Source organism: Salmo trutta, chromosome 25, assembly GCF_901001165.1.
Source record: "Salmo trutta chromosome 25, fSalTru1.1, whole genome shotgun sequence".
Taxonomy (NCBI): Eukaryota; Metazoa; Chordata; class Actinopteri; order Salmoniformes; family Salmonidae; genus Salmo; species Salmo trutta.
In genome coordinates, this window is record NC_042981.1 from 30,093,650 (window position 1) to 30,120,915 (window position 27,266).

Sequence of the window (27,266 nt, forward strand, 5' to 3'; positions counted from 1 at the left end):
GTGTCTTTGCTTACTCAAGTAGTGTGCGGTAGTTCGAGTTCAGTCCCTCACCTTTCAAGAGCAACTTTTCCTCCGAACCTGGAAAAGGATAGTGGGTAACTGGGCATATTCACCTGTTCTTAATACATCCCTCTTGATTGTTGTGGAGACCAGTGAACCAGTCTCAGACTCTGACCAAACAGTGTTCCTGTTGTGTTGTTAAGACATTAAGCGATGCAGTAATAACCAACGCAAGGTATTTACTGCACAGCTTTATGACTTACAGCTTTGAGGAAGTTATTTTGGCAGGCGGCTCTGTATATATCATCCCACGTTGATTGTTAGGAGGAAATGAAATAGTTTGGCTCGCGCTCCGTCAAGTCATCGGCCTTTTCCTTTGAGCCCGTGTGAGCTAGGTGGTTTGGCAGGACAACAAAGGCCCATCCAGAGCAAACAACAAACAAGGCTTCCACATTCAGCCGTCACCCACATGTACAGTTCCACTGGGGAAAGCCAGAACAGGACAGGGTGATCTACTGCCAGCATGTCAGCTCCCGAGTGGCGCAACGGTCTAAGGCACTGCATCTCAGCACTAGAGGTGTCACTACAGACCCTGGTTCGATTCCGGGCTGTATCACAGCCGGCCGTGATCGGAAGTCACATAGGGCGGTGCACAATTGGCCCAGCGGCGTCCGGGTTAGTGGATGGTTTGACTGGGGTAAAATAAGAATTTGTTCTTAACTGACTTGCCTAGTTAAATAAAGGTTAAATAAATAACAAATTAAATGTCCCATCTAGCTAGTGGGCCGTACACTCAATATTTTGGGTGGTTGGCCCAGTACCTGTGGCTACAACAGAGATGCCCCAGTATCTGTGGCTTCAACATATGTGTTATCTCCTCTAATATTTTCAGAGTAACAGATTCAACACCCTACTCCCATTCAAAAGTCTTTGGACAAAACTATATTTCCATCATTTGTCTATTGAATGTGTTGATGAAGATTTATAATCAATTTCTTATTTTTGCCCCCAGAAAATGGTGTTAAAGCCCCTTTAAAGACTATTACTTGGCTTTACTGATAATGAAACATGATCTCTGTTTCCATTTTGAATGCAGACCAAGCTCATTTAAAGTGATTGCCAGTTCTCTTTAATAGCCATCTGGTTGGGATGTTTTGGAGGAGATTCACACACTTCTTTTCCCTCAAATGTTTCCCCTCGGCAGGCTTTGGTTAACTAACTTACGAAAGTGTTGGAAACGTGATACCCACTCTCACATGTCATTAATTAATGTGCTACATTTGCTGTTTGGGCACGCTAGTTATTGTTTTATACCTTAGTCCAATGATGAAGCTCCGACAATAAAAAACAAATGCCAATTTCACACAGTACACCATAGGACACAGTCTACTCTTTCTCACACTTTCTCTCCTCCACCCACCCCAGGCCAAAGCTTTTTTAATCCATTCCTGCTGAGAAATGTTCAATATTGAACGTTTCCTGCTTTCTCTCTCCCCCAGCGTGTGAAAAGGACGTGCAGAAGGTGTGTGCTAACTCCTCTGAGGAGAACCTCCAGCCCTTCAAGGAGAAAATGGAGGCCTTCGTCTTGACCGGTGAGTAAAACAAACCAGAACCGAAGAGAGGAGAAGACAAGGCCCCATGTGTTGACTACCAGGGGGTGCTATGTGTTGTTTTAGTAGATGTTGCTCCAGCAGACTCAGGGGGTTGAAAACATTGCGCGTCACCTAATACAGGCAGCCAGGCCGGGCAGCGAAGTCTGTTTGATCCCCAGTGAGAGAGCTAATAAAGCCAGGGGCCAGAGAGGCTACATTAGTTCTGGCCTGATTGGGTGTTTAGATGTGTTTACTCTCCCCTTGGCCTCCACAGGCCACTTCTTCTCTACCGATTGTAATGACAGCTCTTGGAAATGAGGATCCTTGAATGTTTGATATCACTCACTGCACCTGAGGCAAGCAGAGGCCTGTGTCAGAGCCCATCCGCTGGACTGAGTGATGAGATGACCTTCCCCTCCTCCTCCCTCCAAACCATGCTCTGTGACACACTCCCAAATTCTACCAGTAGATAGTGATGATATATTCACTCCCTCTGTCATGTCTCTAAGCCAGCCTGTCACTTCTCTGAATGGAGAATGAACCCACTGTTCTCCAGAGATGAAACATTCTCCACATAGAAGATTTATTGCTGAGGAGAATGTCATGTAAAGAAACCAAACTCAGAGAGAAACTAGAGGTCCTGTTTTCCTTCCTCCAAAACACTGAGAGGAACCATTAAAGCCCAAAGCTGTAATTTATCTCTTCTATATATTTTTTGTGCCCTGTCAGGCGGTTAGTTGGGTGATGGTGGAGCCCAGGCCCAGCGTCAGTTAGAGGGGGCTGCCCTTCTGACAGCACAGGGACAGGAGTCTAAAGCCTAACCCTGCAGAGAGGATCACATTGCCCTTAACATGCTGCCTGTACTCATGACTGCTATAAAGCTGGCAGGACATCCCTGGCTGAGGCCTCGTAAAGGCTGGCTGTACTCAGTGGGACATTTTGGGGACCACCGTGGCAGCCAGGGACACACTACACCGAGACAGAGACACTCTGATCCCCCTCCACCTCTCCCCCTCCACTAGGCATCTTCACCCCAGAGCCTTCCCTCCCCACAGCCCCCTCCAGTGCCCTGCAAAGCCAGTCCGTCAGCTAGTAAAGCTGCTTCCATAGAAAGCATACAGCTTATCTACTTCCATCATGCAGAAATGGGCTCCTGTAAGGTTTCTGTGGTATGCAGCATGAGGAAGCACAGATGTCATAGTGTTCCAATAGAGAAAGTGACATCCATCTCGGAGTGTTCCTCCGTTGGCCAACAGGTTCAACTGTGATTACTATTGATCATGGGAATGTGAAAGGGAGAGGAAAGGAGTTTACAGAGACGCGCTGTAATCCCTGATTTACTGGAAATGACTGTGTAAATATTCCCTGGAGTTATTGTTCACATAGCAGCAACACATCCGCTCCTAACATGCATTACAACGTGGCATGCAGACAGAGGGAGAGATGCCTTGTCAGGCTTATACAGAGCAGGTACCAGGCTCGTGTCACTAAAGCAACATAATGCATACAGAACCTCTTCCTCGTTTGAATGAGTGCCAACTAGGACTCTGCATTTTGTCCCAAACAGTATGTAGTGGTGCTTCTGGCAATGTTCTCATATTATTGGATACAGTTCATTGGCTTTAAACGATCAAGCTATCATCACTCTCGCTGTGGGTAAACATCAACCAAACAGACTGCAACTCAAGCATCTTGGCAAGCCAACAACCACCTGCATGCAATTTCGCCACCTTCACCAATGTTACACAGGCAAGGCGAGGGCCTTCCCACATTTCTGCATACCACAAAGAGCCACAAAGAGCAGGCTATTAACAAAAACACTGCCTCAGGTCTATGGCCCTCTATAGGTCTGGTAGGGCATCGGAGTTGGCTTAAAGGGAAGCCACCTCTCTCTCCCTTGCCAACATCTTCAAAAAACTCTTATCTCTCCAAAGTACTAGTGACAGACAAAAGTGTCACAAGGCAATCTACGTTTTACTCCATTGAAGAGCAAATTTCACACATTACTTGCGGCAGACAGAGAATATTGGGAAACAATAGGGTCTTTCTATAAAATATGTAAATGAGTTGTCTTACAGAGAGATTGCATCCACATGTCGGGAGGTAGCGAGTGAGAACTGGAGGCAGGGAAGTGTTTTCAGCATAGAGATGTTTCGAGTACTGTATTCATTGCGAACAGTGTCTGCCTTGGTATCCTTGTCTCCTAGTTACATATTGCAAACGGAAATGTATTATAGACTGTTTATTCCCTTTGACATTCCAGTGTCTCAAACATGTAGTCTTGGTCAATATCACAGAATATTTGAAAGGTCTTTAAACCATTGTCGTTGCCACTGGCTACAAAATGGTATTGGTTTACAAAAAAACATCTTGAACGTAAACTTTCCAGTGGGAAACTTATAATCCGTTCTTAATAAACAGAGCTCCTCCAGCAATTGCACTTACTTGTGAAGCGGCAAGGTATAGTGCCAGAGACATGTCCATTCCATTATTCATCTCCTGGGGATGGTTCCATGACTTCAATACACAGAACAAAGCAACAGTTATCACACAAAAGGGTTGGGAAGGCTCTCAAAATATTTCATTGACCATGGAAACAATATTAGTGTTGTCCAGGCGTGCGTGCGTGCTGGTGTGCTTGTGGTACCAATGTCGTCATTGGTATTGATGGACAGCTATAACCATAAACAAGCATGTGTAGGAAGGGAGCCAGTATGAATTATCTCATACATACTGTATACTTTTTTAATGGAGGAGGGACAGTCTGTTTGTCATAGTGCACTCCATGCTTGCTCCTGTGCGAGGCAGGGGAGCAGAGCAGCTCATGTGACCGTGTCTGTGGAGTGCTGACCCAGAACTGCCTGGGAGGCTGTGTGGAGGCTGTGTGGAGGCTGTGGGGGCCGGCAGGCTGCTCCCTCTCAGCAGGGCCCACAGCTGAACCCCAACGCCCTAGGCCCTACCTCGCAAAAACCTGCTTGTGATCTCACAACACTCGTACAACGCTCCGACAACGCTCCTACAGCTCCAACTCATTGAGCCTTTGTCTTGTAAGGCATTACTCAGCCATTACCCGTGACCACCTCTACTTCCTTTCTGTACATACAGTACTGCTCCCCTCTCATTATATATTTTTTGGTAGAATGCTGAAATGTTGAGTCCCTAACTTTCAGCAGCACTCAGTTAGCCTATTTATGCAATGCTTCAGCAGTTTGGGATCAAGTATTTTCCCTTTCCTTCAGAACTGTTTATTAGCGTTGAAATAATGTTTTGTTAGTTTCTACAAAAACAATGAACCAAACCCACCTTTCTGTTTTCACTTTAATAGAAACTCTTTGAATCCTTCAGGGACATTTTGAGTAGTGAATACACACCATGACTAATTTAAAACAAATTTTCCCACTTGAATCTTTAGTTTTGTCATGTTTTATTTGTCTAGTGTTCTATGGGCTTTTATGTGTTGTTCAATAAGCTCTCTTTGTTGTCAATCAATCAGAACCCAGTTACTGATATTCAACTCAAATAACTATGTGTTGAGTGGAAAGTGTCTGTTTAACATGCCATGTAGTCCTTTAACGGCTGAGTTCTCCTCCTGGGTTGGACTCACTCTGTGAGGTGTTTTCCTTCATGTTTACCGCTGAGACGTATTTTACTCAACATATAATAAATGCCATACAAAAACAGAGCCCACAATAGCAGACCTAGCGTCATAGAAACAATCACTCACAAACAAACATGGGGCAACAGAGGGTTAAATAATGAACAGGTAATTGGGGAATTGAAACCAGGTGTGTAAGACAAAGACAAAACAAATGGAAAATGAAAAGTGGATCGGCGATGGCTAGAAGGCCGGTGCCGTCGACCGCCGAACGCCGCCCGAACAAGGAGAGGGACCGACTTCGGCGGAAGTCGTGACAAGGACAACAATATGAAAACCAGCACAGCTTAACAAAGTTCAAAGATTAGGGCTGGCAAGGAGCAAGGTATATTTATCGTTTCTGAGAACAAGAGATTTATCGACACACACAGAAACTTTCACACGTACACGTTACAGCTCCTTTTGATGTTTGATTGAGTATGTATGGAAATGGCATACACACATCAAAACATTTTTATAGCACGGAGCTGTAGTCACTGATGCAGTAAAGATTGTGTATTTTTTCCCAGAGAGGTTCCAGGTCCTTAACACAGCTTATATATGTAGTTTCCTAGCACTTTGTTATCAGACTGCTTGGTAAACCAGTGGTTTGGAAAAGTGTGTCAGAGTTTTAAAGGCCTAATTTATTGTCCTTCTCAGCATGAGCGTCTCATAACTTTCTAGTTAGCCACAACTGGTTTCATGTTTACACAGGGAGCGGAGGAAGAGAAACTTCACACATCCTCTTTCTTTCTCTCTCTCGCTCTCTCTCTGTGGGCCGCTCTCTCTCGGAGCGCCGGCCGGCCTGGTGCCACCTCTACACAGAGCCGCACCAGAGAGGACCTCAGGCGCCAGCCTGAACCCCCCGCTGGGCCTAACGCCATTGGTCATGGCTCTCCCCCCTCCTCCCCAATCCCAGCCATGGCCACCCCTTCCCTTCATTAGGTTTACTTCAGACAATCAGCCTGCTTATGTAAAAAAAAAAAAGCTAAGCAAAAGGGGTGGTAGCAGCTTAAGCTCACCCTCTCCCAAAAGACCCCCAAACCTGCCTTTGAACAATTTTTGGGAGACTTCCCCCTCTTAAATCTTCAAGTGGGAAAGGTCCCCCATCATTGTAAAAAGGATGAATCTGGAAAATGCAATAAATCTGAGATCACAGGCACTCTCTGGCCCTAGATAAATTCTTGCACCTCGCCCTGGCCCGCCGCACACATCTGCCTTGCATTTAGACACTTTTACATGGCAGGAGTCCACAGGAGCCTCCAGTTCCCAAGCCTCATACACTCACTCCTCAGCCCTGCGCTGTGCAGCCTGTGCCTCTGCTACGCACCTCTGCCCCTCTCCCCTCCTCAACACACAGTCCACACTTAGACCTCTCCTTACACCCCCATCCCAGACACCACCACCTCACACTCCTCCTCAACACACAGTCCACACATAGACCTCTCCTTACACCCCCACCCCAGACACCACCACCTCACACTCCTCATCAACACACTCACACACAAACATCTCACCTCGGTGAAATCCATGGGCACCTCTACCCCATGCTCCACCACCTTAGACATGTCATGCTAATGACCCTCCACCCTGACACTCCTCCTGGGAGAGGATAGGTCTGTACCCACAGGACCCCCATCTGTACAAGCGGGACTGCATGGAGTGTCATTGGTGTACCTCAGCTTACCTCCATTTGGAAATATCTATTCCCACTACTGTATGTACTGTGACCTCCAAGCCTCCCATACTGCCTCACACATAGGTCTGTTTATTCCATGTGTATTCATCTAATCCATGCTGTTGTTTTGTCTTTTCCAGTTCAAAAGGACCACACTGCTGAGGACGACCGGCTCAAAGCTGCACAGAAAAGGTATGAATCGTCTCTGTCCGTTCTAATATAACACAACATGATTAACCTAGAGGTCATAGACCAAACAACATGTCATATCTGTATGACAGAGGAGCTCTTTATTTCCTGACTTGGCTGTTTGCGTACCTCTGTAATACCTTCTGACGTACAGAAGGGAACTCAGCCAAGTATAATGGATGGTGGATGTCATGTCGCCATTCAGGCTCTTCTGTCATTTAGCACATTATCTAGAGCAACTTACAGTAGTGAATGCATACATTTTCATAGTTTTGTTTTGGTCTCCTGTGGGAATTGAACCCATAACCTTGGTGTTGCAAGTGCCATGCTCTACCAACTGAGCCAAACAGGACCAGTAGAATCTCCAGGTCATAACCTGGCACAATGTAGACTAGCCCCGAGATAGTGAAGGGCTGTCTGGGGGGCTGCCTATGGAGACAGACACAGACACTACGCTTACATGTTCACACACACTCACCAAACTCACATACACTGTGCCGACGCCGATAACCCGCCATGCTTACATACACACGCTGTGCTCACTCCACTCTAGTTGTTATCAGGCCTTATCTTCCGTGTTTGGTACTGCAAACTCTAAGAGTCACTGTAAGAAGGTCCACCTTATTTATGGAGAAATGGTCAACTGGCAGACGTTTAACTAGTGTCAGAGAAAAAACATATCTGGAAAATGTCATATTGGAAAAACACATTAGAAAGAACAAACAAAGCAAATAGATTATTTTTCCTTGTTTAGATAGAGACCAGAATTGTTTGCTTTAAATCGTAACTCTCCAGATTCCAAAATAAATCATGAAAAGCACATGAAGGAGAAACCAAAGGACGCTTGACGCTGGTAAATGGAAACTATAAACTGTAAGATGTTGATTGCTTTTGACAATACTACAACTCAGCCAATGTTTCCAAACACCCCTGTTTCATGTTTCCATTTCAAGCCAAGAGAAGCACTCAGATTGGCAATGCATGGGTCTCTCCATCTCTCTCTCTGTGTCTCTAACTCCATCTCTCTCTCACTCCCTCTGCCTTCTTTCTCTGTCTCTCTCTTTCCTCTCTTCCTCTCTCTCCTTCTCCCGGTGGTATTATGATATCTCTCTATGTGGCTGTGTGACTGACACCAGTGTAATGAAGGTCTTGAACTTGGGGATATTGATCAAAAGGGTCCCACGGCTGACAGCCCCTAGCCTTTAATGAAGTTTGCCTTTAATTTCATCCAAACAGGCCGGGGCTGCCTGCCGCTGGGGGGGGCCCTCTCAGGTTCCCAGGGACGCACCTCATAAAAGTGACACGCTGGTGATGAATATGGGCGGTGGGCCGTGGTGTGGTGTGTGTGTGTGCTGTAGTGTGTGTCTACCGTTTGTTCTGTGGGGCGTGGGTGGGCCCTGGCCCTCACATCTGTCCTGGATGAGGCATCTACCCCACCGACACAGCCACACATTAGGGCCCCGCGTTAATAAGGCTCATAGACATCACATCATCACTGCCAGCTACTGAAACCAGGGTCAACCCCTTAAGGAACGGGAATGAATTTGTCTGTTATGGCCTGAAGCCAACCATCATCATAGGAAGGACCAGTTGCTATGACATTTGGGTTGTAGAGAAATTACATTAATTTTATCAATTGGTTTGCAAAATTACTTTATGGAAAGCTGACATGATACACAGTTTATGACAGTTTCAGAGATTTAATGTGAGTTTCTTGCTCAATATCCTGGGTACCTTATGCAGTGAGCAATGAGGTCCTTTCCTGAACATGCAATCCTAATTAGTTTCTTTTATGTTTCAGTTTCCCTGAGGTTTCCTGATACGTCCACAGTTAATGGACCATTAAGTTTCTCCTCCCTCATCATGCTCAATTTCATATGAAACGACTGCAGCATGTGCTGCTTACATACGTATGTGGTTAAAGGGTTGTTAGCTGGAGGGATATTTGAACTGTCACAACTTCTATTATACATTATCCATTGTCTATTGAAGATGTCTCGTCGCTGTTAAAGAAACATATTTTGCAACAGCTGACCACAGCAGTGTTTCCCTTTCTAATCTGTTGTTGTCTGGTATGTTATCTTAGCAGTCCAAATATCCATGTGCTCTTCCCTGTTGCCCAGGCTTTTAGCCGTCAGTGAGAAATGCTGAACATAGGTACAGTAATAAACGGTCTCACGGCAGGTGCGTCATAGCCCTCCAGAAGTGCGTGGTATGTGCTTGTAGGACTCAGTGTGTATATGTGTGTGTGTGCGTGTGTGTGCGTGTGCGTGTGCGTGTGTGTGTGTGTGTGTGGTGTCTTTGTGTGTGTGTGTGTGTGTGTGTGCGTGCGTGCGTGTGTGACAGAGAGAGTAAGGAAAAGAGCTGAGCTCACCACACTACAGACTGTGTGATTTGTGTGAGCTCTGACACCTGACCCAGGGTCAGGGAAGGAGCCAATACAAAAGGGGCCTAGTTAATCACGCTGGGCCGTGCTGGTCGGGTCTACAAAGGCCTACAGAATGGATGTCAATTTGGTATGTTCTGTTCCTCCTGGGTTCCACTGGCCTGGCCTGGCCTAGTCTGGTTGTGGAACGAGTCAAGACGAGGATGATCTACTGCACCATCTTCCCCAGCGCTGGAGCGTCGGAGGAGCACATGACGGATATCTGGGGAACGGGAAGCGGCTAGTCTGTGGGAGCAGCCGTCTGCCGCGCACATTTCCCCATCCCCCAACACTCCCCTCCCAACATGTCTTACATTAGCGTCGCAACAGCCACCTACCATCTGGAAGTCAAAACCTCTGTGTCAGTCTGGGAGCATCTCCTGAATCATTGTGCCTCTATATCAAGCGCTTGACAGGCTGGGCAAAACATATTTTTTTTCAATATTTGGGTTAGAGAAAGCCCCAGAGGAGCAGGCTGCTTTTTAAACCCTGTGAGCACTGCTGTGAGCCTTGTGGAGAGTTTAGAATTGGTTACAATTGAATTAGTCTGAGGATCTGCCATACAAGGGCTGTGGATTCTCTTCTCGTTAAGGCTGAGAATCTTGAATGAGAATCTTGAATATATTCATGTCTTGGTCATCTGATGTGTCCACAAGCTGTAGTCTCTACTATTACTGGATTTGATGTCTCAGATAGCAAGCTGGATGAACGTTATCAATGTGTGTGTACAATACAATACAACTTTATTAATCCCCAAGGGGCAATTCATTCGCGCGCGCGTGTGTGTGTGTGTGTGTGTGTGTGTGTGTGTACGCGTGCAGGGGGTTTGGCACTGTTCCCCTCCAGGCTGTAGTAGAGGTCAATGTGATAATGGAGCCTCTGCTACCGGCTGTCCCCTGTGACCCAGTGAGATGTTCTCTCACTGCTCGTCTCTCTCTTCGCTCTCTCTTCTTCCCTCTGTTTCTCCCACACAGCTTCCTGGACATGGTGAGCTACTTTGGGCTTAAGCCAAAGTCTGGGGAGAAGGAGGTGGCCCCCGGTTACGTCTTCATGCTCTGGTACGAGTTCTGCAGCGACTTTAAGAACACTTGGAAGCGGGAGAGTAAGAACATCTCCAAGGAGAGGTGAGTGGAAGAAACCATGTCTGCATCACCATTCGTCAGCACTCATATCAAATCACACAGCTAATGACGAAAGGGAAAGTTCTAGAGCTCTTTGCCAACTATCTTTTTCTAGAAACCTGAGTGTTCTTTTTTTGATTACACTAAAGGGGGATATGTTATGACTGGGCCAAAGTTCAGTCTTCACACATTAAATCTGTTGACCAGAATCCTTTAGTCACTCTTGTCTTACCCATCTTTAACACATAACTGATTGTTGGTGTCCCTCACATTTCTGTGTGATACAAAACACCCTGAATGGAGAATTATGAATTCTATAAACAGTGTGGAGTGGAGCTGTTTTTACCAGTTATTAAAGCACAGGGGCGTCAAAGAGAAGGTAGGCAGGCCGGGCCCAGGGCCTGGTACAATGTCAAAGACTGGGACTGGATTTACGATGTTTTATCATTACCCGAGGCGTGGTGTCGGGGGGAGTCCCACTGCGGGACAGCAGTTCTCCTGGAGGCCTCTGGCTTTACTAGCAGGGGACAGGGGCCTGTTAAAGACTGTGTGTTCTGAGAGGACTGTTAAACATTGTCATGGTTTGACCAGTCCACAGGGCTGCAGGTTTATTGCACATGGAGAGATGCAGCACTGGCCTAACCTGTGCCAAGTATCTGGTCAGGGCTGCTGGAAGGGACAGTGAGGGGCCAGACATGCGTTAGGCTATTTTGGCATCACGGCACTAAGCTCTTAGGGGCCAATTCCAACTTAGGAATTTACGTATTTCCTACACACTACTCGGTATTTGGTATTCAGACTTACCTTATTCAGTCACGTAACAAACACTGCAGGTATGGCTACCTTGCACGCTCTGATTAAATTTCATTCAACCTCTGAAAACCAACAGATTTTCTCGTGGAGTTTTCATTCAAGGGTTTTCAGTACATTTATCTTAAGCCATCCCTTTAAATACTGTGTACCTTTTAGTTAGAATGTTGTCCACAGACTCACTAGACTATATCGAGAGAACGGGTTCAGAATATTAGGGATCAATAAAAGAACGACATTTAAATATCTGCATATTCGTCTCCGCTTCAGCACCAATTGGTAGATTTGAAAATGCTCTGATCTTGTGGATTATTTAGGTTTAGGAAAGTATTTATGAATCACAAAAAAACGGTTTGGAGAACCTTCACATATGAACGAAAGAAAACGGTGGTTTGATTCATTCAGAAAATTGCCACATTCTTCAACCCATGGTAATGTTGGAAGATTAGTGTACATAGAATTATTATTATAGTGAGAATAGTATACAATAGTAGGCTATACCCTCATCTATTACCTGCACTAACCATGGAACTGTGTGATGACACGGCCAAGTATTGCGCCATGCGTCTGGTTCAAACTGTCACGACTTTGTCTGCTCGCCGCTCCGTAACGATTTAATTTGCCTACATGTCTTTTTTTTAATATTATCAACTGTTACTAATGATCGTCAGCAACAACCACATGGCCATGACTGCGTTTACAGAGAAAGCAAATGAAGGTAAACAAAACAATCGAATTAAATGGAATGATAATGTAGGCTATACCAACTGAAGGGAACTAGCAGTAAATTACCAGTTGAATGTGTGGTTATTAGGCTTACTGACGGTCGATACTGATAGTGGCTAATATTTAACATGATAGAAATAGGAAACAGATAAACTCGGGGTAGCCACAGCATTTCATAAACTTTACTGCGGGAAAGTTGATATGCTTCAGTTTTCTGCCATATGACTGGTTTCACATTTGTCTCCAGGTTATAACATAAAATAGATCTAAAACAAGTGTCCTTTATATTTACAGTTCCTGTAGCGTGTGCACTGAGAGTCGGGATGCAAGTTCAGGGAGTTTTAATAAAATAAACGGAACATAATACTAAACAAGAAACACGAACAACGCACAGACATGAAACTGAAACAGAAACAATGACACCTTGGAAAGGAACCAAAGGGAGTGACATATAGAGGGCAGGTAATCAAGGAGGTGATGGAGTCCAGGTGAGTGTCATTATGCGCTGATGCGTGTAACGATGGTGACAGGAGTGTGCCATAACGAGCAGCCTGGTGACCTAGAGGCCGGAGAGGGAGCACACTTGACAGTACCCCCTCCCCGCCGCGCGGCTCTAGCCGCAGGACGCCGACCAGAATTACGATCACGGGGATCAGGAGTGGACGGGTCACCTCTGCTAAGGCACGGGAACCTGCCGATCCAGCTGAGACGTGGGAGCATGTCGACCTAGAGCGCCGGAGAGAGAGTATACGTGGCAATACTCCCTCCCCGGCACGCGAGTCCAGCCGCAGGACGCCAACCAAAGGGACAATCCCGGGGATCAGGAGCGGACCGGTCACCTCCGCTGAGGCGCAGAAACCTGACGAACCTGGGGCTTGAGAGCCTGATGAGCCGGCTGAGACCTCCCCGGTTGCCTCGGTCAAGGCACGGGAACCTGTTCACCTAGCTGAGGCATGGGAGCCTATCGAACCCGCTGAGGCATGGCAGCCTGTCGAGCCAGCTTTTTAAAAATATATATATTTCACCTTTATTTAACCAGGTAGGCCAGTTGAGAACAAGTTCTCATGTATAACTGCGACTTGGCCAAGATAAAGCAAAGCAGTGCGTCACAAACAACAACACAGAGTTACACATGGAATAAACAAAAGTACAGTCAATAACAATACAAAAAAAATCTATATACAGTGTGTGCAAATTAGGTAAGATTAGGGAGGTAAGGAAATAAATAGGCCATAGTGGCGAAGTAATTACAATTTAGAAATTAAACACTGGAGTGATAGATGTGCAGAAGATGAATGTGCAAGTAGAGATACTGGGGTGCAAAGGAGAAGAAGAAAAAAACAATATGGGGATGAGGTAGTTGGATGGGCTATTTACTGATGGGCTGTGTACAGGTGCAATGATCTGTGAGCTGCTCTAACAGCTGATGCTTAAAGTTAGTGAGGGAGATATGAGTCTCCAGCTTCAGTGATTTTTACAATTCGTTCCAGTCATTGGCAGCAGAGAACTGGAAGGAAAGGCGGCCAAAGGAGGAATAGGCTTTGGGGGTGACCAGTGAAATATACCTGCTGGAGCGCGTGCTACGTGTGGGTGCTGCTATGGTGACCAGTGAGCTGAGATAAGGTGGGGCTTTACCTAGCAAAGACTTATAGATGACCTAGAGCCAGTGGGTTTGGCGACGAATATGAAGCAAGGGCCAGCCAACGAGAGCATACAGGTCGCAGTGGTGGGTAGTATGCTTAATGTGAGTCTGGAAGGAGAGTTTACAGTCTAACCAGACACCTAGGTATTTGTAATTGTCCACATATTCTAAGTCAGAACCGTCCAGAGTAGTGATGCTGGACGGGCGGGCAGGTGCGGGGCAGCGATCGGTTGAAGAGCATGCATTTAGTTTTACTTGCATTTAAGAGCAGTTGGAGGCCACGGAAGGAGAGTTGTATGGCATTGAAGCTTGCCAACACAGTGTCCAAAGAAGGGCCAGAAGTATACAGAATGGTGTCGTCTGCGTAGAGGTGGATCAGAGAATCACCAGCAGCAAGAGCGACATCATTGATGTATACAGAGAAAAGAGTCGGCCCGAGAATTGAACCCTGTGGCACCTCCATAGAGACTGCCAGAGGTCCGGACAACAGGCCCTCCAATTTGACACACTGAACTCTGTCTGAGAAGTAGTTGGTGAACCAGGCGAGGCAGTCATTTGAGAAACCAAGGCTGTTGTCTGCCGATAAGAATGTGGTGATTGACAGAGTCGAAAGCCTTGGCCAGGTCGATGAATACGGCTGCACAGTATTGTCTTTTATCGATGGCGGTTATGATATCATTTAGGACCTTGAGCGTGACTGAGGTACACCCATGACCAGCTCGGAAACAAGATTGCATAGCGGAGAAGGTACGGTGAGATTTGAAATGGTCGGTGATCTGTTTGTTAACTTGGCTTTCGAAGACCTTAAAAAGGCAGGGTAGGATAGATATAGGTCTGTAACAGTTTGGGTCTAGAGTGTCTCTCCCTTTGAAGAGGGGGATGATCGCGGCAGCTTTCCAATCTTTGGGGATCTCAGACGATACGAATGAGAGGTTGAACAGGCTAGTAACAGGGGTTGCAACAATTGCGGAGGATAATTTTAGAAAGAGAGGGTCCAGATTGTCTAACCCAGCTGATTTGTAGGGTTCCACATTTTGCAACTCTTTCAGAACATCAGGTATCTAGATTTGGGTGAAGGAGAAATGGGGGAGGTTTGGGCAAGTTGCTGTGGGGGGTGCAGGGCTGTTGACCGGGGTAGGGGTTGCCAGGTGGAAAGCATGGCCAGCCGTAGAAAAATGCTTATTGAAATTCTCAATTATTGTGGATTTATCGGTGGTGACAATGTTTCCTAGCCTTAGTGCAGTAGGCAGTTGGGAGGAGGTACTCTTATTCTCCATGGACTTTACAGTGTCCCAGAACTTTGGGGAGTTTGTGCTACAGGATGCAAATTTCTGTTTGAAGATAGCCTTTGTTTTCCTAACTGCCTGTGTATATTGGTTCCTAACTTCCCTGAAAAGTTGCATATTGCGCGGGCTATTCGAGGCTAATGTAGTACGCCACAGGATGTTTTTGTGCTGGTCAAGGGCAGTCAGGTCTGGAGTGAACCAAGAACTATATCTGTTCCTGGTTCTACATTTTTTGAATGGGGCATGCTTATTTAAGATGGTGAGGAAAGCACTTTTAAAGAATAACCAGGCATCCTCTACTGACGGAATGAGGTCAATATCCTTCCAGGATACCCGATTAGAAAGGCCTGCTCGCTGAAGTGTTTTAGGGAGCGTTTGACAGTGATGAGGGGTGGTCGTTTGACCGCAGACCCATTACGGACGCAGGCAATGAGGCAGTGATCGCTGAGATCCTGGTTGAAGACAGCAGAGGTGTATTTAGAGGGCAGATTGGTCAGGATGATATCTAGGAGAGTGCCTGTGTTTACAGATTTGGGCTGTACCTGGTAGGTTCATTGATAATTTGTGTGAGATTGAGGACATCTAGCTTAGATTGTAGGACGGCCGAGGTGTTAAGCATGTCCCAGTTTAGGTCACCTAACAGTACGAGCTCTGAAGATAGATGGGGGGCAATCAATTCACATATGGTGTCCAGGGCACAGCTGGAGGCAGAAGGTGGTCTATAACAAGTGTTACCCTTCCAATGAGCTTATCATATAAACTACAACGTGAAAAGTACGGTTTACTTCACTTATAATCATGTCAGCACAGGTAACAGCTGTTTACAGTCTTTCTTTAGTTTTTCATTCTTACTCTTCCCAATTCATTTAAACTCATGAATTTCTTTATTTCCCATGGGCTTCACCAGAGTACACCCGAGTGGCTGGAATACAACTGTGTTAAGCCCCTTACAACACCCCACTGCAAAAACAAAATGTTGTCCCAAACATTTCACTGGCCTCAAAACAAACAGAAGATGTAAGTACTGGTCATAAGAACAACTGAGAAAACTGGCCTAACAGCCGTATAACTATCTAGACGTGTCCAGTCTGGCTTTATGGGCAAAGACGCAACCCCCACTAAACATTATCACACTGTGATTAGTAAAGGTAAACGAGAAAATATATACACATCAGAACATCTCTAGTTGGTATCCTGATCAGAGGTTGTCAGCCCTAAAGTGTTATAGGTTAGAATGTCTCTGGGCCTCCTCTGCCGTGCTGAACGGCAGGGCAAGGTCATGGGTGACCCCAACGAATCAGTGTCCACTTCATCATGAGATGATTTAGTCTCTGAGCCCTCAGCTGTTTCCATATTCACCCGTCCTCTCCGGGCTCTCTCTGAGGACTGGCTGGCACTCCTTCACAGTGACGTTTCTATCAGTCTGACCCCGTTTCCACACTATTATCTGATACTAGTTGTGTGCTACTCTGTCTGCTCTCTTCATCCCTACGTGCCCTATTGATGAATACTAGATAAGAATCCTCATCTGAACTCTCAGACTCAGTGCTCTCCCCATTTTGCTGATTTTGCTGGGGTAGTTCCCTTCTCCACAGACCTCTACCGGGTGTTTCAACAAGTTCCTCAAACGGTAGAGAATTACATGACAAGAGCATATTGCGATGCAGAACCCGGGCCCTGCCTGTACCCCTCTCGGGTTTGACCTCATAGACAGGGCTGTCATCACCTTTCCTGGTTACCACCACATGTATTTGGTCCTCCCAGTGTGATCTTAGCTTTCCCGGCCCCCCACGTTCTGACATGTTCCTCACCAGTACACGATCCCCTGAGAGCAGATCCAAACTCAATTTCTTCCGCTCGTAGGCTTTTCCCTTCGCTGTTGATTTCTCCATGTTTTTACTGGCGATGTCATAGGCTTCAGCCATCTGTTGCTGCCACTTCTTAGCATAATCCTGGTATGATTTCTCCTGTTCCTTTACCTGTAACCCAAAGACAAGGTCAACAGGTAGCAGTGGAGCCCTACCAAATAGCAGGATATACGGTGAGAGCACAGTAGCATCACTGGTGGTACAATTATATGCATGGATGACCTTGTTCAGATGATCACCCCAGTTGGCCTTTTTCTCTTCATCTAGTGTGCGCAACATTGACAACAGTGTACGGTTAAATCTCTCCACCAGGATTCCCCTGTGGATGATATGGAGAGGTTCTGGAATTGGCTATTCCCGTACAGTTCTGCAAGGCTCTGAATAACTGATTTTCAAACTCTCTTCCCTGATCATGATGGATTTTTTACACAAAGCCAAACTTTGGGAAAAAAATAGTCGAAAAAGCTTTTTTGCTGCAGTTTTCCCTGACTTATTTCTGGTGGGGTAGGCTTGTGCAAATTTTGTAAAGTTATCTAAAATAACTAAAATGTACTCGTAGCCCCCTCTGCTTTTCTCCAAATGCACATAGTCAATTGAAATCATCTGGAAAGGAGCTGTAGCTCGTACATGTTGCATTGGGGCCCTAGTTATTACAATGGGTTTCTTTTGTTTGATACACTTACACACTTAGGTGATAAAGTGTTCAATGTCATGTTACATGCTCGGCCAATAAAAGCGTTCTCGTGCTAAGTTCCACACTCTTTCTGTTCCTAGATGGGCCATTTCAGTGTGTAAGTACTTGTAAATCAGTGTTCTATACTGACTTGGTACCACAACTTGTGTCCTTTTTGCTGTTTTCCTTTGTAATAATCCATCTGGTGAGACATGGAACCTGTTCCACTCTTGCAGTAACTGTTTGACTTTGTTTGACTCTTGTTGACATTCTGTTGGTTTAGGCTTAGTCCTTTGACTTTTCAGTTCCAAGATTCTCGATACAGCCGCATCCTTTAACTGAGCCTGCATGATATCGTGTGGAGACAGTCGGTCTGTAACTGTTCCCCCCCACCATGACAGCTCATCTTGCACTGATGGCCTTAGTGTGACCGTGGATATCCAAGTTACACAGTCATTCTGTTGTCTGAACATTATTGAGTGTTGCTTTTACCATTTCAAGTGAGTGTTTCTCTGTGCATTCTTCCATGTAATGTTCAGCAAGCAAAGAAGAGCGTGACAGAAAGTCTGCGTCAGTGTTTACCTTTCCAGGACGATACTTCAGTGTGAGATTAAAGTCAGACAGCTCTGCCACCCAGCGATGACCGGTGGCATTCAGTCTTGCTGTAGTTAGTACATATGTCAAGGGGTTATTATCACTGTACACTGTCACAGAGGGAGCATAAAATAGGCCATCTCGGAACCGCTCAGTCACTGCCCATTTGAGGGCCAAGAATTCCAGTTTCCCTGAGTGAAGGTGATAGTTTCTCTCTGCTTGAGTCAGGGTGCGGGAGCCATATCCAATGACTCTCAGTTTGCCACTTTGTCGTTGGTATAACACCCATCCCGATTCCTCTTCGGAGGCATCAACATGCAGGATAAAAGGGTCCTTGAAATCTGGGTAAGCAAGCACAGGTGGATTAGTCAACACACTCACCAAGTGTTCTAATGCTCTCTGGTGAGCATCCTCCCATATAACTTTCTGGTAGGGCAGAGTCTGTCCCGACTGCATAGCTACCTTGGTCCTTCGCTTCCCGGATGCTGGGGTCTCCGACTTCACTGCTAGTAAGTCATAGAGACATTTAGCATGTTGTGAAAAGGTCTGTACATAACCCCTATAGTACCCTAGAAACCCCAGTAGTTTCCTCAGCTCTCGTGTTTGTCAGTGGCCTGTTTACCAGTTCTTTCATTGCTACAATTTCTTTAACATCCATTCTGTAACCATCAGCAGAAATCATTTTTCCTAAATAACGGACCTCATTCTTGAATAGGTCACACTTATCAGCCCTGAGTTTAATACCCCATTTATTTTGCTGCCTGAGTACCTGACGGACATCTTCCACATGTTGTTCAAATGACTGACTAAAAATAAGAACGTCATCCAAATATGGTATACAGATTCTATCTCTTATCCCCTCTAAACTTTCCTCCATGCTTCGTTGGAAGGCTGAGGGACTGTTTGATAAGCCAAAGGGAATTCTATTCCATTCATATAAGGCCCAATGGGTGCTGAAGGCAGTGTATTTTCTGGACTCCTCTCCCACAAAGCCTTGGTGGTATGCCTTTCCTTGATCTATAACTGTAAACCATGAGTTTCCTCCCAAACCATCAAGTATTTCCTGTATACGGGGTATGGGATGCCTGTCCAGAACAGTCTTCTTGTTCAATCCCCTGTAATCAACACAAAGTTTTAAACTCCCATCCTTTTTCCGTACACAGACCAAAGGTGATGCGTATGAGGAAGTTGACTTCCTGATGAAGTTTTTGTTCAGGAGCCTCTGAAGGTGGCTTTCACCTCAGCATACAAGGGGCGTGGCACACCGTTGTATCTCTTTGCAACTGGTATGTTATCAGTCAATGTTATCTCCATTCTGAGATTTTCGATACACCCTATGTCCATGTCATCTTTGGCGAAAACAGCTGATTCCTCTCTGAGCATCCGTTTGACTAATTCTTGTTGTTCTTGGCTCAAGTGCTGAACCTCTCTACAGGTGGGTCCCACCAGTCTATTTGACCGTAGTCAGGGCCAGGCTCCGGTGGGGATCTGTCCTGAACCTGGGCTACAGTAACCTTTTCTCCACTGGGCACAGGAACCTGGTGACACGCTACTACTCTCTGTAATGTCCCTATCACTGTTTGTCATGGTAAGGTAATGTCATGTTTGGTAGTATTCACTACTGCAATGTCAACTTTTCGAGATGGCCGTTTTGATGTTTTCACGACCTGACTTTGTAGGTCCAGGCCCCAGATCACGCTCACGTCCGGTTCAAATAACACAATTTCATCATTGAAGGGAGCCCCTCTTGGGATACAGGGATGAATCCATTTTGTTTGTCCACCTGGAATGACAACGTCACGTCTGCCTGCTGTAAGCAAGCATTCCTCCGTGTACTCTGAGTGCTGAAGCAGATTGAGTAGAGTCTTTGCCTTTCCCTGTCCTAGCTTAAGTGCATTTCTAAGCATCTTTACTGTATACATCAGCTCTGAGGGCTCCTTGTTACTTTTTGTTTTAACTATTTCTTCAATTACATTAAACCCAATGATTGGTTTCTCCAGTCTTTCATTTGTGACTAATATCAGAACCCTCAACTGTTTTCCTGCAATGACCTCAGCTTTGGAATCAAGCAAACTAAAGCAAATGTCCATCCAACCCAGAAAGGGAATTTCAGTGCCATTGGCTGCCCTCAGATCCAGTTTCTTTGTGTTGCCCATGATTTCTGCCAGTGGTCTAATTTGTGTGCGTGGCAAATTACGTTTTCTCCATTCCTCACTTATGATGGATACCTGAGCCCCTGTGTCCCATAGTGCTAGAGTCTTTACACCCTCCATATAACACCACACTTTACATTTTTTACCAATGAGCTGTGCTATATTACAATGTCCTGTGGTGGCTGGGGTAGTTGGCACCTACTCTCTCTGTGTCATGGGACAAGGGGAGTTGTGGTCAGTCTTGCGGGCAGTCTTGCATGTAGGTTGGTGCTGTTTCCAATGATCCTGTTGGCACACTTTGGAACAATAGGCAGCTTTATGACACAATGAACACAACTTCAACTCTGAGATTCTCTCTACCTTTGCACTGCAACACTGGATGGAACTAGATGTATCTGAGGTCACTCCCCGTTCCATGGTTGTGACCCCCAGGTGTTTCCCGATGGATGTGCGTTGCCCCTGATCCTACATCCTACTGCCCAATGGCTATTACTGCCACAGTTGTAGCAATAATGGCAAGTCTGTTGACCAGTCTCATAACAACTTTTGCATTTTCTTTTCTCCCTGTTGGTTGGACTTGGTTTTCTGTTGGAGCGATTCCTAACTGACCTGTCACCCTGACCCTGCACTGACTGTACTGAGGCAACCTGACTGGTCAGTTCTTTGATTGCTTCATTGCTCGCATCAATTTTACTCAGGAGAGGATTATATTTATTTTGTTTTCGGACTGTGGTCTGTGAGGGCTCTGCCTGTGCATATTCCTCTCCGCTATCCCAGTTATCCTCACTCTGTACTGCGTTCACTCGTGTGGGTGTGAACTTACGGGAAATCCTGGCCTTTTGCATGCATTCGCTTTCATTGCCCTGGGCAAATTGCATTTTCTCAAGCAACAGTTCATCACTGGTGTAAATATTCTGGAGATGCACTCTCAACTCTGCCCTGACATTATCATTTGTTAATCCTGTAACAATGGCCTGCAGGCATTGACTCTTGACTAACTCTGTGCCATATTTCAGTCCTGATTGGGCACGAGCTGAGGCTGATAACACTTTCTGTCTCAGGTCAAAGACTCGGACTAGGAAGTCCAAGGCAGACTCTCCCGGCTCTTGTGTTGCTTTAGTCAACTTGTGATACAGTCCAGTAGCATCCTTCTCTGCATAATGTGTCCTCTAGATTTGCCTTAGTGTGTAGTGTCATGTCTGTTTTTCCCTCCAGTTAACTCCTCATCTTAAGCCCTGGGCTCACAGCTCTGATTACTGCTTCTATGATTTCTAATTCATGGTACCCTTTTCTCCGTCCATTTTCAATCTGATGTTCTAGGCTGCTGAAGCTGAGCTTATCTTTTTGATTCTGATCTCTGATATGTCCATGAATTTTAAAGTCTTTATAACTGGACATGCTCACTCCATTCTCGCTCTGTGGCGGGGGCCTTTCTGGAGCTGAGACCACTTCTCTGCTGGGCTGAGGAGCCCCTCCCTCTTCTTCCGTCTCTCCGCTGGGTTCGCTGTCCACTTGCCTTGTTGGCGCCGACTGGCTGGGACTTGTAGGCAGACTTTTCACAGTATCCTCAGAGTCCGATATTCCTTTGATTTCGTCTTTCAGTTGAAGCAGCCAAGATATTCCCTCATCCTCTGATTCCATTAAATCCTCCTTCTCACAGTAATCTTCCATCAATTTGCGACACCAAGCGGGATGGCTCTTTCCTTTTACTTCAGAGTCATCTACACCTCCTATTCCACAACGTACACACAAGCGCCGTAAATTGTCCTCAGTTAAAGATCATAAACTCTGTTCGATTTCATCCAACAACGTTTCCCTCTCTCGACTCATATTGTCCTACTCACGTAGCAACAACGACAATGCAGGCAATGGCAAGATAGCTACACTCCGTTAGGTGGTTAGCCTGCTAACGTTAGCTAGCTACTCTTCCAATGTCTCTCACTCGTTGTCTGTTCCAGGACTATGGGCCGGTGCTCACATGAAAATAAATCTCAGCTGCGCCTCCAAATTTGTTACCCTTCCAATGAGCTTATCATATAAACTACAACACGAAAAGTACGGTTTACTTCACTTTTAATCATGTCAGCACAGGTAACAGCCATTTACAGTCTTTCTTTAGTTTTTCATTCTTACTCTTCCCAATTCACTTAAACTATATTTATTTATTTCCCATGGGCTTCACTCGAGTACCCCCTAGTGGCTGGAATACAACTGTATTAAGCCCCTTACACAAGCGGCAACGTTGAGAGACTTGTTTCTGGAAAGGTGGATTTTTACAAGTAGAAGCTCGAATTGTTTGGGCACAGACCTGAATAGTATGACAGAACTCTGCAGGCTATCTCTGCAGTAGATTGCAACTCCGCCCCCTTTGGCAGTTCTATCTTGTTGGAAAATGTTATAGTTAGGGATGGAAATGTCAGGGTTTTTGGTGGTCTTCCTAAGCCAGGATTCAGACACGGCTAGGACATCCGGGTTGGCAGAGTGTGCTAAAGCAGTGAGTAAAACAAACTTAGGGAGGAGGCTTCTAATGTTAACATGCATGAAACCAAGGCTTTTACAGTTACAGAAGTCAACAAATGAGAGCGCCTGGGGAATGGGAGTGGAGAAAGGCGCTGCAGGGCCTGGGTTAACCTCTACATCACCAGAGGAACAGAGGAGGAGTAGGATAAGGGTACGCTAAAGGCTATAAGAACTGGTTGTCTAGTGTGTTCGGAACAGAGAGTAAAAGGAGCAGGTTTCTGGGCACGGAAGAATAGATTCAAGGCATAATGTACAGACAAGGGTATGGTAGGATGTGAATACAGTGGAGGTAAACCTAGGCATTGAGTGACGATGAGAGAGGTTTTGTCTCTAGAGACATCATTTAGACCAGGGGAGATCACTGCATGTGTGGGAGGTGAAACAAAATGGCTAGCTAAGGCATATTGAGTAGGGCTGGAGGCTCTACAGTGAAATAAGACAATAATCACTAACCAAAACAGCAATGGACAAGACATATTGACATTAGGGAGAGGCATGCGAAGCCGAGTGATCATAGGGACCAGTGGGAAGCTAGGCAAGCTGGAGACACGGCGATTCATACAGCTAGCTGGCCGGGGCTAGCACGCTAGCAGAAGGGCCTTAAGGGGACGTCGCGATGGAAGAAGTCTGTTGTAGCCCCCTCGGGCGGTTACGTGTTGGGTCGGCAGGGCTCCGTGTTGGCAGTAAAAGGGTCCAGGCCAATTGGCAAAATAGGTATTGTAGCCCAAGAAATTAGCTGATGGTCCTCTTCAGCTAACAGTCCGATATGCTCTAGATAGCTAGCGGCCGCGGCTAGCAGTCTAGCGGATGGGCCTTCAGGGGACATCGCGACGGAGGAGCCTGTTGAAACCCCTCGGGCGGATTACATCGGTAGACCAGTTGTGATGGAATCGGCGGGGCTCTGTGTTGGCAGTAAAAGGGGTCCAGGCCAACTGGCAAAATATGTATTGTAGCCCAAGGAGTGGCTGATGGACCTCTTCAGCTAGCCAGGAGATGGGCCTCACACAAGGCTTGTTCCAGGCTCACTGGTGCTTGCTTCGGGACAGAGACGGGGGTAGGGGGTAGCCACTCAGATAGCAGCTAGGTAGCTGCGAGGATCCAGGTGAAAAGGTTCAGAGCTTGCGGTAGGAAACCGGAGATGTGGAGAAAAAGCAGTCCGGTATGCTCTGGGTTGAATCGCGCTGTGCAGACTGGCAGGAGTTGACTGGGTTAAGGTTAGCTGATGACCGCTAGCAGTGGCTAACTGACTACTAGCTAGTAGCTAGTTAGCTGGCTAGCTTCTGTTGGGGGTTCCGGTTCTAAAGTATAGAAAATAGCTGATCCATACCACATTGGGTGAGGCAGGTTGCAGGAGAGTATGTTGAAACTGAGGTTAAAAATATAAAAAATATATACGAAGGAGAAAAAAGATATATACACGGGACACAACAAAACAAAGACAAAGACCTCTGATCTGCTACGCCATCTTGGAAGTGAAGCTGAGGCATGGCAGACTATCGATCCCGCTGAGGTATGGAAACCCCTCGAGCCAGCTAAGGCAGGAGAACCCGTCGAGTCCGCCGAGGCATGGGAATCCGACAAACCTGCTGTGGCCTCCCAGGTAGCTCCGGTTCTGACACCCGGACCCGACATCACCTCCAACACAATTTTAAAAAAAGAAACACTCCCTGATGCTTCCCTTTGGTGTGGCGTCATTCTGTAATGAGTTGGGATGCAAGTTCAGGGAGTGAGTGTTTTAATAAAATAAACGGAACATAATACTAAACAAGAAACACGAACAACGCACAGACATGAAACTGAAACAGAAACAATGACGCCTGGGGAAGGAACCAAAGGGAGTGACATATAAAGGGCAGGTAATCAAAGAGGTGAAGAAGTCCAGGTGAGTGTCATTATGCGCTGATTCGTGTAACGATGGTGACAGGTGTGCGCCATAACGAGCAGCCTGGTGACCTAGAGGCCGGAGAGGGAGCACACGTGACAATTCCCTTATCCAAAAGGATTACTCATTTACCTATGTCATGCTGTATAATGATAGGAGACAAGCGCAGGAATGCGTAATAGGGTTTTTTATTTTCTCCACCCAAACAAAAGAGCGAGGTGTAAACCTCTAAATAATACACGGGACGAGACCCGTAAAACAAGTGCACAATAACACGTAGCATGGAAGCCAATACAACAGCACAGGTACTCACACGACCAACGGACATGGTAACAATAACCGACAAGGACAATGGAGAACAGAGGGCACGTACAGTTGAAGTCGGAAGTTTACATACACTTTGGTTAGAGTCATTAAAACTCGTTTTTCAACCACTCCACAAATTTCTTGTTAACAAACTATAGTTTTGGCAAGTCGGTTAGGACATCTACTTTGTGCATGACACAAGTAATTTTTCCAACAATTGTTTACAGACAGATTATTTCCCTTATAATTTACTGTATCACAATTCCAGTGGGTCAGAGGTTTACATACACTAAGTTGACTGTGCCTTTAAACAACTTAGACAATTGCAGAAAATGAAGTCATAGCCTATCAGAAGCTTCTAAAGCTATTTTACATCGTTTGACTCAATTGGAGGTGTACCTGTGGATGTATTTTAAGGCCTACCTTCATACTCAGTGCCTCTTTTTTTGACATCATGGGAAAATCTAAAGAAATCAGCCAAGACCTCAGAAAAGAATTGTAGACCTCCACAAGTCTGGTTCATCCTTGGGAGCAATTTCCAAATGCCTGAAGGTACCATGTTTATCTGTACAAACAATAGTACGCAAGTATAAACACCATGGGACCACGCAGCCGACATACCGCACAGGAAGGAGACGCGTTCTGTCTTCTAGAGATGAAAGTACTTTGGTGCGAAAAGTGCAAATCAATCCCAGAACAACAACTAAGGACCTTGTGAAGATGCTGTAGGAAACAGGTACAAATGTATCTATATCCACAGTAAAACAAGTCCTATATCGACATAACCTGAATGGCCGCTCAGCAAGTAAGAAGCCACTGCTCCAAAACCGCCATAAAAAAGCCAGACTACGGTTTGCAACTGCACATGGGGACAAAGATCATACTTTTTGGAGAAATGTCCTCTGGTCTGATGAAACAAAAATAGAACTGTTTGGCCATCGTTATGTTTGGAGGAAAAAGGGGGAGGCTTGCAAGCCGAAGAACATCATCCCAACCGTGAAGAACGGGGGTGGCAGCATCATGTCGTGGGGGTGCTTTGCTGCAGGAGGGACTGGTGCACTTCACAAAATAGATGGCATCATGAGGGAGGAAAATTATGTGGATATATTGAAGCAACATCTGAAGACATCAGTCAGGAAGTTAAAGCTTGGTCGCAAATGGGTCTTCCAAATGGACAATGACCCCAAGCATACTTCTAAAGTTGTGGCAAAATGGCTTAATACCCTTAAATGGTATTGGAGTGGCCATCACAAAATCCTGACCTCAATCCAATAGGTAATTTGTGGGCAGAACTGAAAAAGCATGTGTGAGCAAGGAGGCATACAAACCTGACTGTTACACCAGCTCTGTCAGGAGGAATGGGCCAAAATTCACCCAACTTATTGTGGGAAGCTTGTGGAACGCTACCCAAAACGTTTGACCCAAGTTAAACAATTTAAATGCAATGCTCCCAAATACTAATTGAGTGTATGTAAACTTCTGACCCACTGGGAATGTGATGAAAGAAATAAAAGCTGAAATAAATCATTCTCTCTACTATTATTCTGACATTTCACATTCTTAAAATAAAGTGGTGATCCTAACTGACCTAAGACAGGGAATTTCTACTAAGATTAAATGTCAGGAATTGTGAAAAACAGAGTTTAAATGTATTTGTCTAAGGGGTATGTAAACTTCAGACTTCAACTGTATGTACACATAATAATCCTGGGGAATGGGAACCAGGTGTGCATAATGAGACAAGACAGTCTGGGGTTTGTGGTAATGTATCCAGTTTAGTGATGCCTAGAAGGCCGGTGACGTAGACCTTCGGAGCTGGTGAACGGAATATGGAATGAGCAGCAGTACTAGGGGGATCCGTGTCAGTACCCCCCCGAATCGGGACGACACCAGCCTCGGGGACGACCACAGGGACGCGGTGCGGGTGAAAATCCCTGGTCAGGGAAGTGTCCAGGATGCCCAGTGCAGGAACCCAGCACCGCTCCTCTGGGCCGTACCCCTCCCAGTCGATGAGGTACTGGACACCCCACCCAACGCCTCGAATCCAGGACTTCACGGACAGAGTATGCCAGACCTCCCTCGATGTCCAGAGGAGGAGTCGGGGCGTCACTGGGTCGAGCCTCAGCAAGGGGACCAGGCACCACTGGCCTGAGGAGAGACAGATGAA

At 46.0% G+C, this 27,266-nt stretch overlaps 1 protein-coding gene across 3 annotated transcripts in view; it reads left to right on the forward strand.

Moving 5' to 3' along the window:
• The window catches only part of LOC115162369 (formin), a 106,078-nt gene that overhangs the window by 70,964 nt on the left and 7,848 nt on the right, over positions 1-27,266 (forward strand). For all 3 annotated transcript variants that reach the window (XM_029713602.1, XM_029713603.1, XM_029713601.1), the window contains 3 exons: positions 1,500-1,592; positions 7,045-7,096; positions 10,493-10,642. In XM_029713602.1, the coding sequence (XP_029569462.1) occupies positions 1,500-1,592; positions 7,045-7,096; positions 10,493-10,642 (295 nt within the window). The remainder of the gene's footprint in view (positions 1-1,499; positions 1,593-7,044; positions 7,097-10,492; positions 10,643-27,266) is intronic.